The 17,355-nt window shown below is 40.6% G+C and overlaps 1 protein-coding gene across 1 annotated transcript in view; it reads left to right on the top strand.

Annotated features, from left to right (window-relative positions):
* The first annotated feature begins 5,758 nt into the window (after positions 1–5,758).
* TM9SF3 (transmembrane 9 superfamily member 3) overlaps positions 5,759–17,355 on the top strand; it is a 74,487-nt gene continuing 62,890 nt past the window's right edge. The window contains exons 1-2 of the mRNA XM_030865204.3: positions 5,759–6,069; positions 15,394–15,589. Of these exons, the coding sequence (XP_030721064.1) occupies positions 5,971–6,069; positions 15,394–15,589 (295 nt within the window). The 5' untranslated portion in view covers positions 5,759–5,970. The remainder of the gene's footprint in view (positions 6,070–15,393; positions 15,590–17,355) is intronic.

Genomic DNA, 17,355 nt, shown 5'->3' on the forward strand with positions numbered 1-17,355 from the left:
GTTTTCTGGATCATTTGCTGGTCATAAACTCTTTAACCAATTGAGTCTTATTAGAATTATCATGAAAAAGAAGTTGTACAGCCATTTGGGAGGGGTTTCCTTTCACTGGCATTTTCCCCTTCAACCTTTTTGGTGTCAGGGAATGAGATCATTAATCTAGATGAAGAAACTGATGAAATAAGATTTATCAATGTTTTACACTGTCCAGTTTGGCAGAACAACCCTGATTTTGATGGTGCCCCTGAGTCCTAACAATTTTTGAGCCCTGTGGGTCATCAGCCTCCAAGAATCTTTGAAGCCATATTCCTTTTTCTCTAATCAGTTATTTTATCTCCTATTCCTTCTTCCCAAGCCTACTGTTATCAGACTTTTATCCCCTAAAGCCATTTATCATCATCATTTCCTAGTACCTACCAGAGTTCCTGGCACATAATAGATGCTCAATAAATATTCCTTGAATTAATGGCCCTACATGCTCTTCCCTCCATTAAACTTTCCCAAATACTCCACCAAAATAGGGTTTGCTTTTCTCTCCTCGCCCATTGCTCTTTTTTTTTTTTTGAGAACCGTGGGAAATTTGTTTCATGTTTTAGTAAGTTCATATTAGTCTTGAAGAGAAATGCCACTCAGTGTAAATAATCAATGCAAACTTCAGAACTTTCCAGACATAACTTTTTTCTGCTTTATAACAAAGTGAGTCAGCTATACATATACATATATCCCCATATCTCCTCCCTCTTGCGTCTCCCTCCCACTCTCCCTATCCCACTCCTCTAAGTGGTCACAAAGCACCTAGCTGATCTCCCTGTGCTATGCGGCTGCTTCTCACTAGCTATCTATTTTACATTTGGTAGTGTATATATGTCCATGCCACTCTCTCACTTCGTCCCAGTTTACCCTTCCCCCTCCCCGTGTCCTCAAGTCCCTTCTCTATGTCTGTGTCTTTATTCCTGTCCTGTCCCTAGGTTCCTGAGAACCATTTTGTTTTTCTATTCCATACATACGTGTTTTTGTTTTTTGTATTTGTTTTTCTCTTTCTGACTTACTGCACTCTGTATGACAGACTCTAGGTCCATCCATCTCACTACAAATAACTCAATTTCGTTTCCTTTTATGGCTGAGTAATATTCCATTGTATATATGTGCCATATCTTCTTTATCCATTCATCTGTCGATGGAAACTTAGGTTGCTTCCTGGCTATTGTAAATAGTGCTGCAGTGAACATGGTGATACATGACTCTTTTTGAATTAGGGTTTTCTCAGGGTATATGCCCAGTAGTGGGATTGCTGGGTCCTATGGTAGTTCTATTTTTAGTTTTTTAAGGAACCTCCATACTGTTCTCCATAGTGGCTATATCAATTTACATTCCCACCAACAGTACAGTAGGGTTCCCTTTTCTCCACACCCTCTACAGCATTTATTGTTTGTAAATCTTTTGATGATGGCCATTCTGACCAGTGTGAGGTGAGACCTCATTGTAGTTTTGATTTGCATTTCTCTAATTATTAGTGCTGTTGAGCATCCTTTCATGTGTTTGTTGGCAATCTGTATATTTTCTCTGGAGAAATGTCTGTTTAGGTCTTCTGCCCATTTTTGGATTGGGTTGTTTGTTTTTTTTGATATTGAGCTGCATGAGCTGCTTGTAAATTTTGGAGATTAATCCTGTCAGTTGCTTCATTTGCAAATATTTTCTCCCATTCTGAGGGTTGTCTTTTCGTCTTGTTTATGGTTTCCTTTGCTGTACAAAAGCTTTTAAGTTTCATTAGGTCCCATTTGTTTATTTTTGTTTTTATTGCCATTACTCTAGGAGGTGGATCAAAAAAGATCTTGCTGTGATTTATGTCAAAGAGTGTTCTTCCTGTGTTTTCCTCTAAGAGTTTTATAGTGTCCGGTCTTACATTTAGGTCTCGAATCCATTTTGAGTTTACTTTTGTGTATGGTGTTAGGGAGTGTTCTAATTTCATTCTTTTACATGTAGCTGTCCAGTTTTCCCAGCACCACTTATTGAAGAGACTGTCTTTTCTCCATTGTATATCCTTGCCTCCTTTGTCATAGATTAGTTGACCATAGGTGCGTGGGTTTATCTCTGGGCTTTCTATCCTGTTCCATTGATCTATATTTCTGTTTTTGTGCCAGTACCATATTGTCTTGATGACTGTAGCTTTGTAGTATAGTCTGAAGTAAGGGAGTCTGATTCCTCCAGCTCCGTTTTTTTTCCCCTCAAGACTTCTTTGGCTATTCGGGGTCTTTTGTGTCTCCATACAAATTTTAAGATGCTTTGTTCAAGTTCCGTAAAAAATGCCATTGGTAATTTGATAGGGATTGCATTGAATCAGTAGATTGCTTTGGGTAGTGTAGTCATTTTCACAGTATTGATTCTTGCAATCCAAGAACATGGTATATCTCTCCATCTGTTTGTATCATCTTTAATATCTTTCATCAATGTCTTATAGTTTACTGCATAAAGGTCTTTTGTCTCCTTAGGTAGGTTTATTCCTAAGTATTTTATTCTTTTTGTTGCAATGGTAAATTGGAGTGTTGCCTTAATTTCTTTTTCAGATTTTTCATCATTAGTGTATAGGGATGCAAGAGATTTCTGTGCATTAATTTTGTATCCTGCTACTTTACCAAATTCATTGATTAGCTCTAGTAGTTTTGTGGTAGCATCTTTAGGATTCTCTATGTATAGTATCATGTTATCTGCAAACAGTGACAGCTTTAATTCTTCTTTTCCAATTTGGATTCCTTTTATTTCTTTTTCTTCTCTGATTGCTGTGGCTAAAAATTCCAAAACTATGTTGAATAATAGTGGTGAGAGTGTTGCCCATTGCTCTTATTGCCTATCAAACATTTGCAGAGTTGGTCACATTTTGTGCAGTTCTTTTTTGTACACTGTAATCTCTGTTCTCTTCTATGTGTAATGTTTCCTGGTTGTAGGTCTACACTCCCCAAGTGAATACTTCATACTTTTTCTTGTGTCCTCCCCACCCCAAAGTAATTGCTAACCTAGAGCACCTGACAACACCTAGCAAATGCTTACTGCCTCAAATCTGTGGAGGCTGGTGATGGATGTTTAAGCAAGAAACTACTCATGCATCTTTATTCAGCACTTACACTGCTTGTTCTTCAATTGCCCATCATCACTTGATTCAAAACTGTGATTATTCATTCACAGAGAATTTACTGAGCTTCCACTATGAGGAAGTCACTGTGTTAGGTGCTCTGGGGGATATACAAAGATGTATAAGAAGCCTCCTCTGATTTCTATTGTAATTACTGGCATATGATTCATTCAGCAATTAATCATGTACTGCTTTGTGATGCGTCTTAGACTATCTAGAATGTGTTCTTTAAATCCTTCTATGCTATGCGACTTTTTACTTATGAATGTCTTCAGTAAACAGTTATTGAATGTCTATGATGTGACAAGCACTGTCCCAGCAGCTGGGACAGATATAAACAAATAGTAGTACAGTACTTTGTTGGCTGCCATCAACAAAGGTCAGAATGTAGTACAGAAGAGGAAATGGGACTATGGTAGTTATGACATAAATGCAACTGGAATCCTGAAGAAGGGATGCTCAACTTCCTGAGGGCATCATGCAAGTTTTCACTAAAGAGGTCATTCATTTCGCCCTGTAAAACGAGTAACAAAGTTTGTCCATTCATTTCCTTTCTAGGCAAAGGGAAATCAATCTAAAAAAGAGTGGATATATGTTTAACTGATTCACTTTGCTGTAAGCAGAAACTAACACAACATTGTAAATCAACTATACTCCAATAAGAAAAAAAAAAAGAGCAAAGGCACAGAGGTATAAAAGAACCTGGTATATTTGGGAAATATAGGGCTATAGCCTGAGGTAGAAGAGATCAGTGGGAGGTGAAGCTGAGGAGATAAACTGGGATCCGATTCTGCAGCTGCATGTTAACAGGAGTATACTTTAGGATTTTTTTTTCCTGATTACACATGTAGCACATACGTGCAAATATTTGTATGCATGTGCAATGTTAATGGTTTGAGTCATAATCTGTCAGATTGTTTTCTGTGGGTAGACTAATATTCAAAATGGAATCATACTCTATATTTTCAAGTGTTTTCACTTAAAATTATCTCTCGGCTATCATTCCATGCCAGTACATACAAGTCTATTTCATTTCTTCTTCTTTTTTTAATTTATTTAATTTTTTGGCTGCGTTGGGTCTTCATTGCTGCGTGCCGGCTTCCTGTAGTTGTGGTGAGCAGGGGCTACTCTTCATTGCGGTGCGCGGGTTTCTCATTGCGGTGGCTTCCCTTGTTGCGAAGCACAGGCTCTAGGCGTGCAGGCTTCAGTAGTTGTGGCACAAGGGCTCAGTAGTTGTGGGTCACAGGCACTAGAGCACAGCCTCAGTAGTTGTGGCGCACGGGCTTAGTTACTCTGCGGCATGTGGGATCTTCCCGAACCAGGGCTCGAACCCGTGTCCCCTGCATTGGCAGGCAGATTCTTAACCACTGCACCACCAGGGGCTTCCAGGGAAGCCCCTCTATTTCATTTCTTAAAATGACTGTATGGATGGTAGTCCATGAGTAGTAAGAAAGACTGATTCTGGAACCAGATGCTTGGATCCAGTCCTTCAGCAACCACTTAAACCCCCCATTCCCCCGGGCTTCAGCGATCATTGCTGTAAAATGAACATAACTCACAGTGCCTGTTGCATAAGGATTGAGTCAATACATGTGAAGTACTCAGAATAGTGCCTGGCAGATGAAAATCTTAGCTGTGATTCCTTGATTTATGTAAACAATATTCAAGGAGTGTTTTAAGCAAGAGAGTGATATAATCAGGTTTCTTTTTAGAAGACTCACTGGCACCTGTTGGGGAGGATAAACAGGGAGGGAAGATTGGTGATAGGGATCGTGGTAGGAGGCTGCTGTAATACATAGTGAGTGAGGTGTAGAAGATTGGCTATTACTGGCAGAGGAGAGGAAAAATAAATTCTTGATTCATTTCTAAGATAACAAACGCTAGAACTTGTTGCCTGCTGATGGCTGAGAGATGGAGACAATCCGACTCCAGTTTCCAGAGTTTTGGCTTAGAGGACTGTGTAGATGGTGATGCCATATTCATGTATATATTTAACAAATATCTTCTGAGTTTCCGCTATGGGCCTGACACCGTTCTAGTATATGTCAGTGAACAGGATCTCTGCTTAGGAGAAAAGCTTAGATTCTAAGAGGTGTTTATATCTGTGCACTGGAGACCCAACAAACAATAAATAAACAAACGAACAAGAATTTCAACAAGATTGAAATAAATATTCAGTAAATATTCACTGACTTTAAGACACTCATCCAACCCGATACCAGTTTAACAATCTCCCTTAATGACGATTATAGAGCTGGTGATTCATTCCCGGCGGGAGCCGAGCTCCTTGTGAGGGCTACTTGATCCGACCCCACCGAGAGGCGGTAGGTCAGACCATTACCCGACTTCACAGCCGAGGAAAATGAAGCCAGGAAGAGTAAAGCGTTTTGACCCAGGTTGCACAAGTTGAATGGAGGCGGCTTAGGCCCTGGCACCCGCGAGGGGCGCGAGGCCGGGGCCACTGTGCGCGCCGCCTCTCCCGCGACCCAGGGGCGGCCGGCGGGAGGGCAAGCCCTCGCGCGGTCCTCCGGGGCTGCGGGGGTCGTCCCTCTCGGGCGGGGCGGCCGGCGGCGGTTGCGGCCCCGGTTCGCGAGGCACTTCCGGCGTGTGCCGGGGTGGCCGGATGACGTGGCTGAGTCAGAGGAAGAGGCAAGGAGGCGCCGGGAGGCGGGGAAGGCTTCGGAGCGGGCGGTGACGGCGGCGGCGCGGAGGAGCCAAAGGCTGGGCCCGGGCCCCCGTGCGTCTGTCCGCGCCCCGTGGATGCGAATCGGCCGCGGCGGAGGCGGCGGCAGCGGCGGCGGAGGAGGAGTCGGTGGGCCAGCTCCGGGCCGGTGGGAGCGCGGAGGATGAGGCCGCTGCCGGGCGCTCCCGGCGTGGCGGCGGCCGCCGCGCTGTTGCTGCTGCTGCTGCTGCCCCGGGCGCGAGCGGACGAGCACGAGCACACGGTGAGAATTGCTCCCGGCCGGCGCGACCGCTACGGCCCTCTCCCCCGGCCCACCGCCTCGGCGGGCCCGGCGCGGCCTGGAGGGCCCAGCGGCCCGCCGAGCCCCGCGGCCGCCCGAGGGCGCCTTCCGGTTGGGCCTGGCGGAGCAGGAACCCCGGGAGCGGGGAGGAGCCCTTTCCGTGCGCTCCCGGGACAGGGCTCCGCTCCCTAAGTGCCTGGGCCTCCTTCCCCAACCCGGATCTAAATGGTGCCGCACCCCTGGGTCCAGGGGCCCTGGGAGACGGGAAAGAAGCGGGGTCTGAGGGTCGGGGCTCACTTGGCCGCGGGAGTGGGGGCCGCAGGCAGCCAGGCTTGGAGCTGGTGCCCCCCAGGAAAGGGAGCAGCGCCCGGGCTGCTGGGGACTACGACACGGCGGAAGATGTATGCACCACGTATTACTCGTCTTACAGTAACCAGGAAATACCCACCACTTTATGGTGCTCACCGGCCTTTTTCTTCCCCCTCCTGCCCAAACCGGATCATAATCCTGGCGTGGGGACCGCCTTGATAAACTTGGGGTGAAGAGCACTTTACACGTACCCGCTTGCGAGGCCTTTCTTGTAACTTTCTCTTCACCCTCTTCTGGCCCCTAGATGAGGCTCCCATTCCGGTGGTCTCTAACTAGGCGGCTTCTGACTGTGAGGGGTCTTGAGTTTCCCAGTCCTCTTGTCTGGCTGGGAACACTCCCTTTTGCATTTGGCCTGAAATTGATTGGCTGTTTATTTAATTGGCATTTTCCACATCAAAGCTTGGATGTTACCGACTCCTCTAGTGACTTTCACTTAGGGATGCAAGTCGGTGGCTTTCTGAAAGGTAGATCTGAGCAGGGCAGTAAAGTCATGTAAATTAGAGAGTGCTTGTGAGTAGTTGTGTTTTTAGACCTTAACTAATTAATGATACGATTTTGCACGAGAGGTTGTGTGGTACTAAATCTGCAAGTCTCCTGTCATTCCTGACAGGTGAGAAAATGAAGCAACCAAACTTCTTTTCTCTAGTCGGTAGGTTAGCTGGGCTCTTATTTTAGCTAACAACTGTTCTAAACTTTTGGCGTTTGTACCTTCAGTCACAGCCAGAAACTTCTTACCTGTATATTTTTTAAGGGACACAATCCTGAGCTGGTGACATGTTTTTGTGCTGTATTTGTGACTTTTCACCTTAAGATAATTTTGTTCACTGGTTAAACAGTTAAAAACATTTTCTTGTTGTTTTTTCCGTCAAGTAACTTGTCTCAAAGTGTAAGAAGTGTTCATTTCCAATGGGCATTCTTTTAGCCAGTGGTTACTAATATTTTTCCAATTTTTTGAATACTTAAGGAAAGTTGCTGTGTAAAACTCAGAATTGTCTCAAGTATAGTTCCACCATACAGGCATATAAGCTTAAGAGTAGTATTTTACTTTTTTATCTCGTGTTTTATATAAACTGCTGTAATAGGGAAAAGTACGTATTAATTAAAATTTCACAAATTGGAGGTGAATAAAAAGGTCTTAGATTAATTTACAGATTTAAAATGTAAACGCCAATTTCATTGAAATTTTATTGCCAGGAACATTAAAAAATTTTTTATACATCTTTATGGAGTGTAATTGCTTTACCATAGTGTGTTAGTTTCTGCTTTAACATTTAAATTTTTGAAGCCAGAAATTGAATATGAAATATTGGATAAAAGGTTTTTGAGAGAATATGACACGTATGAGAGAATTGTTGGACAAAAAAATTTAGAATCCATTTTATTTCAGTCATGTTTACATTGAACTGCTCTCAGTTGGTTACCTATTATTTTAAAAATTATAGGAAGAATAGCATTAAGATATAACTAAAAAATTTGTCATTCATATATTTTTTGGCTGTTAGCCAAAATATTGTATTTCTTACAAGTTTCTTGAAAATATTTCTTGAAAACTAGGCATTCACCTCAAGCAGATAATAATACTGAAAAGGCTATGGTCAAGTGAATTTTTTTTCCACCAAGAAGGCAGAAGTAGCTAATGAAGACAGAATGATACTGAAGGAGGAGAAAAATTGTCAAGGGAAGGTTGCTGAGTAAGTGTTTAATAAATACTTGTAGAATTGGATTATTAATTAAAGAACAATCTTTAGAAGTTAAAGTTTGCCCTTTAGATTAACTTTTTATGAAGGCAGTTTCCAGATAGAAATAATAGCTAATAGGGCTTTTGTAGCAATATGTGGTAGGTACTGTTCTAAGTACTTTATATGTATTAACTCATATTTTAAACATACATTGATAATCTTGTGAGTGGTCTTATGTCCTTTGAATGGATGAGGAAACGGATGCCAGAGAAGTTAAGTAACTTGCCTGGGACCACACAACCAGTACAGGTAGAGGTAGGATTTGAACTCAGGCAAACTGAATTATAGTCTTCTACGCTCTCATAGGATATGCTCTACGGCCTTTTATCCTAAAAATAGGATAGTAATACACTTGGCATTAAATTGAATAATTCTCTGTATTGATAGTATTTTTAAGTGCTTAAATGTTTGGGTAAGTTTAGCTCCATAGTGGGTTGTTACTGAAGGTGTGTTTGGGTTAGCATTAAAGAGGGACAGGGCTGCAGTGGGCATGTGACCCTTGCAGTCGCTTAATGTGTGTAAGACATAAAGACTGCTTGGTTTAATGCTCTGCTGTCACCATTTGAAATTCTTAATACTTTCTGCATTTTCATTTTGTGCTGGGCCTCACAAATTCTATAGCTGGTCCTAAGAAGGAGCAGCTGACTACTTCATGCAGTTCCAGAAAGCCCTTGATTTCTCTTACTTTACCTACTGAATTAGGATTCAGCTGACCATTTGACTCATATGGCATTTTTTATGTGCTTATTTATCCAACGCTCTTAATATTCTCAGAAGAATAATGAGAAGGGAATGTGCTGCTGACTTCTAGAGTATATACACATGTAGAATATATAAAAATGGGTTCCTTTCAGTTTTTAAAAGTTGAATCATATATGAATTACGCAACATACTGGTTTTGGTTTTTTTAAAATTAATTAATTTTTGGCTGCGTTGGGTCTTCGTTGCTGCGCACGGGCTTTCTCTGGTTGCGGTGAGCGGGGGCTACTGTTGGTTGTGGTGCGCGGGCTTCTCACTGCGGTGGCTTCTCTTGTTGCAGAACACGGGCTCTAGGCGCATGGGCTTCAGTAGTTGTGGCACACAGGCTCAGTAGTTGTGGTTCGCAGGCTCAGTAGTTGTGGCACATGGGCTTAGTTTCTCCTCAGTAGTGGGATCTTCCCGGACCAGGGCTCGGACCCGTGTTCCCTGCATTGGCAGGCGGATTCTTAACCACTGTGCCACCAGGGAAGTCCCAAATTTACTGTTTTAAATAAAAAAAGAACACTTTCATGAAAGACAGGCTCTTAATAGGTGATTGAAGGATCATAAAAAGGACACTTTAGAGTGAGTGAAAGATGTATAGGGTATGGCTTATGCTTATTTGGTTTTCTGACAGTTGGAGCACTTGGAAACATCTAGAGTTAGATTATCATGTCTCCTAAGATTCCAGAGGACTCCATTAAAAGGATTGCAAATTGAGAATCATAGAATTTTAGAACTGGAAAGACTCGAGACCGTTGAATTCAACACACTCGTTTTTCTAATGGCCTGAAGAGGCCCAGTGGCTGGCCCAGGGCCACAGAAAGAGTCTGAGCTACCTGATTTCTAGTCGTTTTTTCTACCTGTCTTGAACATATAATTTCCATAGTAATACTATGTAAAAATGTCAGCACCAAAAAAACAGTAATCAGTGGCACAGGAATCTTAAAAGCATTTTATGGTTTACACTGGAGCCTTGAATTTTTTTTTGGCTTTGTTTCCTCAAGGTCAGAAAATCAAAAATTTTTTTTTCTGCATCTGTTACATACCAGGCTCTGTGCTTGGCACAGCAACTGGTATTTAATCAGTGCTTGTTGAGTGACTTGAGTAATTAGGGATCTACCAAGAATAAGAATATGCAGTGTTGGAAGCATGATAACCCTACCGTTTAAAGCAGTGAACAAATGCAGACGATTGTTCATTTAAGATGCATAGTCTTGGGGATGCCTGTTGTGATTTACCTAGGTTAAAACCCCATTTCTTTGTGGCCCGTTGTATCTCTGGTAGGTAATGTTGAAAGGACCCGATCTGTGTCTAGGATAGCCTACTCTGAACCTTTGCCATAAGCACTATTACACTACGGGCTAAAAAAAAGATGTTTTGTTTGCTTTACTTAGGCAATGAAGCCTTTAGTCTTTGTCTCTGTCGGGAGTATGGCACTAGTAAAACATATGTGAAGATTTATAAAGAGGATAAGCTGTTAGCTACAAGTGAATTTGTGAGTGCTTTAATATGGATCTAGTTTTAGGAAGTGTCATAATTCATTGTCCTATTTTCAGCTGTACTCTATGGTAGACTAAAAGTTTATTTAGGTACAAAGCTATTTTGAGAGGGAGAGAGCAGTTATCTCAAGAGACTATCCAAAAATACACTGATAATTTATATGTATTAGAATTCTGATGTATGTGTTTTAAATAATTAAAAGACATTGAAATTATGATTTCTGAAATATTTTTCTGAACTGGAATTTGCTTTCTCAGATATGTATTTTAAAGTAAGCATATATCTTTCCCCTCATCCCATAAAAATGATGGCATTTGGGTGCTTAGTCTGAGCCCTCAGTCCTTTGCCTGTCTACATAAATTCTGATTTCTTTATTGGGATTTTACACGAGAAATTCAGTAACATTATCTCCTGAAGTGTTCCTTCTGAGAAAAAGTAATTCACGATCTCTATCAAGGAGGGAAACTTCCTCACCTACACTTACCCAGCACATAAATAGTATTTAAATGAGAGATCCAACATTGGTGACTTCTTGAGAATGAAGGTCATTCCTTTTGAGATCAGAGGACAAGGAGCTTCTTAGGAAGGTTTTTTTCCTTAGTGCAGATTAAAGGCTCAAATAGAAAAGTTGTTCAGCATTCAGCACTTCCTTAGGTGCTTTGTACAGCTGTATTTTTCCCATATTCCTTCATTTAGTTTTTGCTCTTCAGTTAATGAAGCTGACTAAGGATTAGCAGAAAATGTAGTCCTAAGCTTGTAAATGTGATACTAATTAGTTAGAATGATCTTGGACAAATTATTTAACATCTCTATTTAGTTTGTTTGAATCTGTAAAATGGGGGAAATAATAGGACTTGTCTTACAGAGCTTTGAGAGATTAAATGTTTATATAAAGACCTTAGAAATATGCCCAGCGCATGGTATGTGCTTGTTAAGTTTTGGCTAATAATGATACTATCCCAAAAGACGGTAAGCATGTGCATGTTAGTGATTGGTCAGTTAAAGTTTGACCTGAGGATTGGAGAAAGGAGGATTTGGGCAGTTCTGAAGGATAAGTAGAAATCGGCCAGGTGGGTAGGAGGAGGGCATTATAGACTTGGGGGAATGACGTAAGAAACAAGGTGGAGCAGGAAAGGAAAGGAAGACAGTGTTATAAGCCATTTTGGCTGGAGTGGCCAGCGTAGAAGTTGAGTGTAACAGTGAAACTTCTGAGACCTGGAAACGAATGGAACAGTGAAGTGAGGAATGCAGGTAGTCTGAATTGGCCTCCTGTCCTTTGGCTGCTTCCCAGGGAGGCCTCATGGAAGGAGCCACCCCCATGCTCAGGGATCTCCTGATCCACTGCTGTGCCTGTTTGATTTGTTTTCTCCCCTTCTTCTGGTTACACTCTGCAGGTAAGTTATAAAATTCCATCTTTCTCCGTGTCATTGGCAGCTAAGAGTTTTTCCGAGGAAAGTATCTAAAAAGAGCTTGCTAGGACGTTGTGGAATGTTTTGAAAGCAAATTAGACTAGCCTTTCAGACAAGGGTGGAGGGAAGAGCCTTACCTGTTGCTGTCTTCCCACTGAGTTGGGGGAGCCCAGGGACTTTCCTGGCAGCTTAGGGAAAGGAAAGGCTTTTCTCCTTAAAAAGTTTCTTCCATTTGGTATTTTCTAATTTCACGATATTTTAAGACACGTTTTCTCTCTTGAAAAAGAACTCTTCCCTTGACGTTGTCTTGGGAACACTTATTCTCAGGGATAAATAAGAACTATAATGAAAAATAAACATTTTTTTTTTTTTGTGGTACGCGGGCCTCTCACTGTTGTGGCCTCTCCTGTTGCGGAGCACAGGCTCTGGACGCGCAGGCTCAGCAGCCATGGCTCACGGTCCCAGCCGCTCCGCGGCATGTGGGATCTTCCCGGACCGGGGCACGAATACGTGTCCCCTGTATCGGCAGGTGGACTCTCAACCACTGCGCCACCAGGGAAGCCCCAAAAGTAAACATTTTAAGTTCATGAAATCTGATTGTGGTCTGCATAAGGAGCAATAGAAAAGAAAAGAAAAACAGTTTTAGCCTTAATATTCACCCTAATCTGTCTGTATTTGTGTATATATATGTTTGTGTCTATGTTACATGTATATATATATATTTTTTTCTTTCTAATCCCTATTTCAGTCCTCTTCCGAGAAGGAATCCTAGGCTAAAGAATGGTACACACACACACACACACACACACACACACACACACAAAAGAATGGTACACATTTTGTTATAGTATAGTTTGCATCATGTTGTCAGATTTTTACTGCCCCATCAAGGTTTCATGAACGTTTAAAATGAGTGACTTCAGAACGTGTAGTTTAACGCATACTGTGACCCTTAAATTATTTTAGTCCTGTGTTTCAGTATGTATGAAATAAATGAATGCTCTGTTTTAACAAGTATTTATGTTCAAGTTTTTTGTCTGTTTTTAAAGGAATATGAGTATTAGGATTTATAGAGAAAGTGTTTTTGTGTTTATTTTCACGAGTTACATTTATAAAAATTCTGCAGAATAGGTCCTTTCTTTCAGTGTGGTAATCCTAAATGGATGCATTTGGTTACCTCGCCTTCCTTATTTCTCTCAAAGGATGCTATCTCAGTCAGTGCACATACTTCAAACTTCTTTCACTAAGTTGCTAATAAACTTTCATTTCAGCATTTCTTCAGTGTTTTTTCATCATATTCAATACTTTTTGTGTACATGATACTATGCCAAGAGCTTTCTACTCAGTGAACAGGTTTCAATTCTAATACCAGCCCTGTTCAGTGGATAGTGATTGGTTTAGAGAACCGTTTTGAGAATTCTTACGTTATATCCCTGTGCAGAAAGGAGTACCTTGATTGATTAGTGCAGTGTAACCTTGAACATTGGATGGAAGAGTGGTGGCATACGTATATTTGTCAACCCCCTAAAGTGACAAGAGTAGTTATGAATGGGTATCTATGTATAACATTCAGACCTTTGATTGGTTCCTTCATACATGAAGGTTATCTACAGTTGTTTTTCTGAATTCACTTGAAACAGCTTATGATTTTCTATATTGTTATTCATCCTGACCCTTCTCTGCCAAAGCAGAATTAATCATTTTTATTGTTGCTACAATAGCTCTTTTTACCTTAATTGTAATACTTATTTCTTCATTGTTAATCATTTACTTGTCTGGCTCCACTATGGATTGTGAACTACTTAAAGGAAAGGACAGTATGTTATTTATCTTTATAACCTTAACACCTAATGCTGTGCATGGTACATGTCTCATGTATTCAAAAAGTCAGGTAGTTTTTTATTTCCTTGATGAGGTACCTGGATAATGTCTTATGAACAATGAGATGTTTATTAAGTTTGAAGGTGAGGTGATTAGATCTAAGTCCTACTATGGTGGTGGTATGAATCAAAAGAGGCAGATGCTTTGGCTAAGAGTAGACAAGTCAGTGTTTTTTGGAATGCGGGGGGCTTGGGGTTTGAGTCGCCATGACTGAGAGGATTGTACCATTAGAATAACAAAGTTTGGGGGGTTAGGTTTTGGGTGGGATGAGTTTGGTTTTGGATATACTGGATTTTGATGGAAAATGTTTATTCATTTTATATGGAAGACTGGAGGTAATGTTTGGTAGTTGGGCTAGTTGGATAGGTTCCTCTGTTACGTGCTCCACAGCACCCTACGTTATTATAATTGCTTGTTCAGTGTCCATCTTTCCCTTTAGGCTCTAAGCTCCAGTGTGTCAGGGAATGTGTCTTGTTCAAAGCTGTATCCTCAACAAACACAATTATTGGCGCATGGTAGGCACTCAGTAAATAATTGTTCACTGATTTAATTTCTGCACTGTTAGTTGACTTAAGCTGCAACTGTTGTCTTTAATTTGTATTGCTAATTAGGAATACTAGTTTTAAAATTACTCAGGTAACTGCTTTTCATAGAATCATTGGAATTTTAGACTTGAGGAGATCTTAGAAATCTTTGGCACTTGCCCCCCGTTGGACCCTGGAAAGGTGACGTCACCTACCCAAAGTCATCAGACCACACTCCAGGTTTAGCTGCATATAGTATTCACTGATGGATAAAGCCATAATATTTATTCAAGGAAATTTGCATGCAGTACCTGTCTTTCAGGCTGATAAAGGGAAACATAGAATGACTTGAATGGGCTGTGGAGATTTCATAGTATGGCTTTTTCTTCCGCTTGTTTAGTCATTTCTCTCCTCTCTAGTACTTTGATCAATGGCTGTGGGGAAAAAAGGAGATGAAATTTTATTTGTGCTTGCTGTCAGCATTAGGTTTTTGGAGTTTCTAGTGATTAACATGAGGTTCTGGATAAGCTATTGATTTTGTTTCCTCCTTCCTTGTCCACGTTAGCATGGTGAATCATGTTGGTTTTAGGTTCATCGTTATTTGATAGTGTAAATATTAATTATAAACATGTTCTTATAGGTTATTGGGTTTTGTTTAAACAGTATCTTCTGTAAAACAAAGTTTGGAAAACGTGAATCTGCTTGAGACCACAATCAGAGGATATAATTTTAAAATTCACTGAATTTCTTTTTTCTTTTTTTTTTTTTTTGTGGTACGCAGGCCTCTCACTGTTGTGGCCTCTTCCGTTGCGGAGCACAGGCTCCGGACGCGCAGGCTCAGCGGCCATGGCTCATGGGCCCAGCTGCTCCGCGGCATATGGGATCTTCCCGGACCGGGGCACGAACCCGTGTCCCCTGCATCAGCAGGCGGGCTCTCAACCACTGTGCCACCAGGGAAGCCCCGAATTTCATTTTTAATGTGTAGACATTGACCATCCTTTTGAAACAAGCTTCCAGCATTTTATTTTAGAGCTTCCCAAACTGAGATAGTACATTTCTGTTTGGAACAAATAACAAATATTCCCTTAATTTGAATTAGATTTTTAAAAAACATATTCTTACTTGCTTTTTTTTTGGTTTCAGTATCAAGATGAAGAGGAAGTTGTCTTATGGATGAATACTGTTGGGCCCTACCATAATCGCCAAGAGACATACAAGTACTTTTCGCTTCCATTCTGTGTGGGGTCAAAAAAAAGCATCAGTCACTACCATGAAACTCTGGGAGAAGCGCTTCAAGGAGTTGAATTGGAATTTAGTGGTCTGGATATTAAATTCAGAGGTACGTAAACCTTAATAGTCCTTATGATAAAAGTTAGATCGTAGACTGGGGTTTCTCAACTTTGGCACTGTTGACATTGGGGCCAGATAATTATTTTTTTTTGTGGGGGCTGTCCTGTACAGGGTGGGACATATAGCAGAGTCCCTGGCCCGCACCCACTAGATGCCAGTAGCACTCTCCAGTTGTGACAACTGAAAAGTCTGTAAACATTGCTACTTGCCCTTGGTTGAGAACCACTGCTCTAGACCCTAAAATGTGTTTTAATCTCTAAGTTAAGTGTATTACGTGTAGAAAAGTATATTAGTAACTAACAAAGATTTATTTTGAATATTTATAAAATAATAAAATAAATGATTATTCATAAAATTACATTTCCTTAACATATTTATTTCTGAAAAGTGTTTTCTAGTAAATCCTTTAAGGATTGGACATAATGTGGTCAGGGAAAGCCTTCATAGATTCCTAATGAGGTAATTTCCAGAGGAGTGGGGATGTAATGGGCTATATGGATACTTAAAAATTATGTGTAAAGCCTCAAATTCAAACTTGTACCATTGGCTCAATGTATTTATCAGTGTTGTATTAATTTATCTTCAGTACCTGTTAGATTGTGTGGTTTAAAATTTTAAGTCAAGGACTTGTTAAAATTGGAAAAATACCCTCCTTATCTATTTATTATGCAGGTATCTTCTTTGTTATCAGTTCCTGTGAGTGTGTTTAGATGTTTTATTTTTCTCTGTGAAGTTTGTCAGAGTGTGTATTTCCTGCATGGACATTTTTAACCTGGTAAGCAGAAGCTTGAGTAATTGAAGTTTTGGAGGATCTTTGATTAGGTGTCTTGATTTTTTTTTTTTTTTTTTTTTTTTTTGCTGTACACGGGCCTCTCACTGTTGTGGCCTCTCCCGTTGCGGAGCTCCGGACGCGCAGGCTCAGCGGCCATGGCTCACGGCCTAGCCGCTCCGCAGCATGTGGGATCTTCCCAGACCGGGGCACAAACCCGTGTCCCCTGCATTGGCAGGCGGACTCTCAACCACTGTGCCACCTGGGAAGCCCCAGGTGTCTTGATTTTTGAATAGAGCATGGATCTTATAATCAGAAGCTTTGAATTTCAATTCTATTTCTTTTACTCTATTGATTTTAGTAAAGTTGTTTACTCCAATTCTGACTTCATTGTCTACATGTATAAAATGAATAGTAACTGACCTCTGATATTTTTAGGCTTTTGGGAGGAGAATGTGAAATGAGATATTTTAAAGATAATATTTTGAAGATAATGTTTAATTTTGATTTGTTAAATTCTATTCTTGTTTTTAGGATTTTTTTTCTTACTGTTGTTGAAAATAGGTATACATATTTACATTTTTTTCCCATGTATTATTTCTTGGGGCTTAATTATAAAATTAAGTTGTAAATTTAAACCACAGTGGCATGGCTTATAACTTCATGAATTATTGTAAACATGCCCTGAGGCTTGTTTTAATTTAATGAGGTAATTTAAATATTTAATTACAGGTAAGGAGAAAAGTTAGACTAGAGTATGTGATCTTTGGGAACCTCAATACTACATTTATTCACATACTCTCTCCTTTTCCATATTTGGTACACATTTCTAATTTATTAAAAAGGAACCAGAGAGAAAACAGGCAAAAACCCCAAGTCCTACTTTGCTGCTATGGACAGATTTCATCACTTGTTGCAATCCTCACTCTTATTTACTAAAGAAGAGTACTCATTCAGCTGTCTTAACCATTCTTTTATTAGTTTCT

The sequence above is a fragment of the Globicephala melas genome, chromosome 16 (genome assembly GCF_963455315.2).
Source record: "Globicephala melas chromosome 16, mGloMel1.2, whole genome shotgun sequence".
Taxonomy (NCBI): Eukaryota; Metazoa; Chordata; class Mammalia; order Artiodactyla; family Delphinidae; genus Globicephala; species Globicephala melas.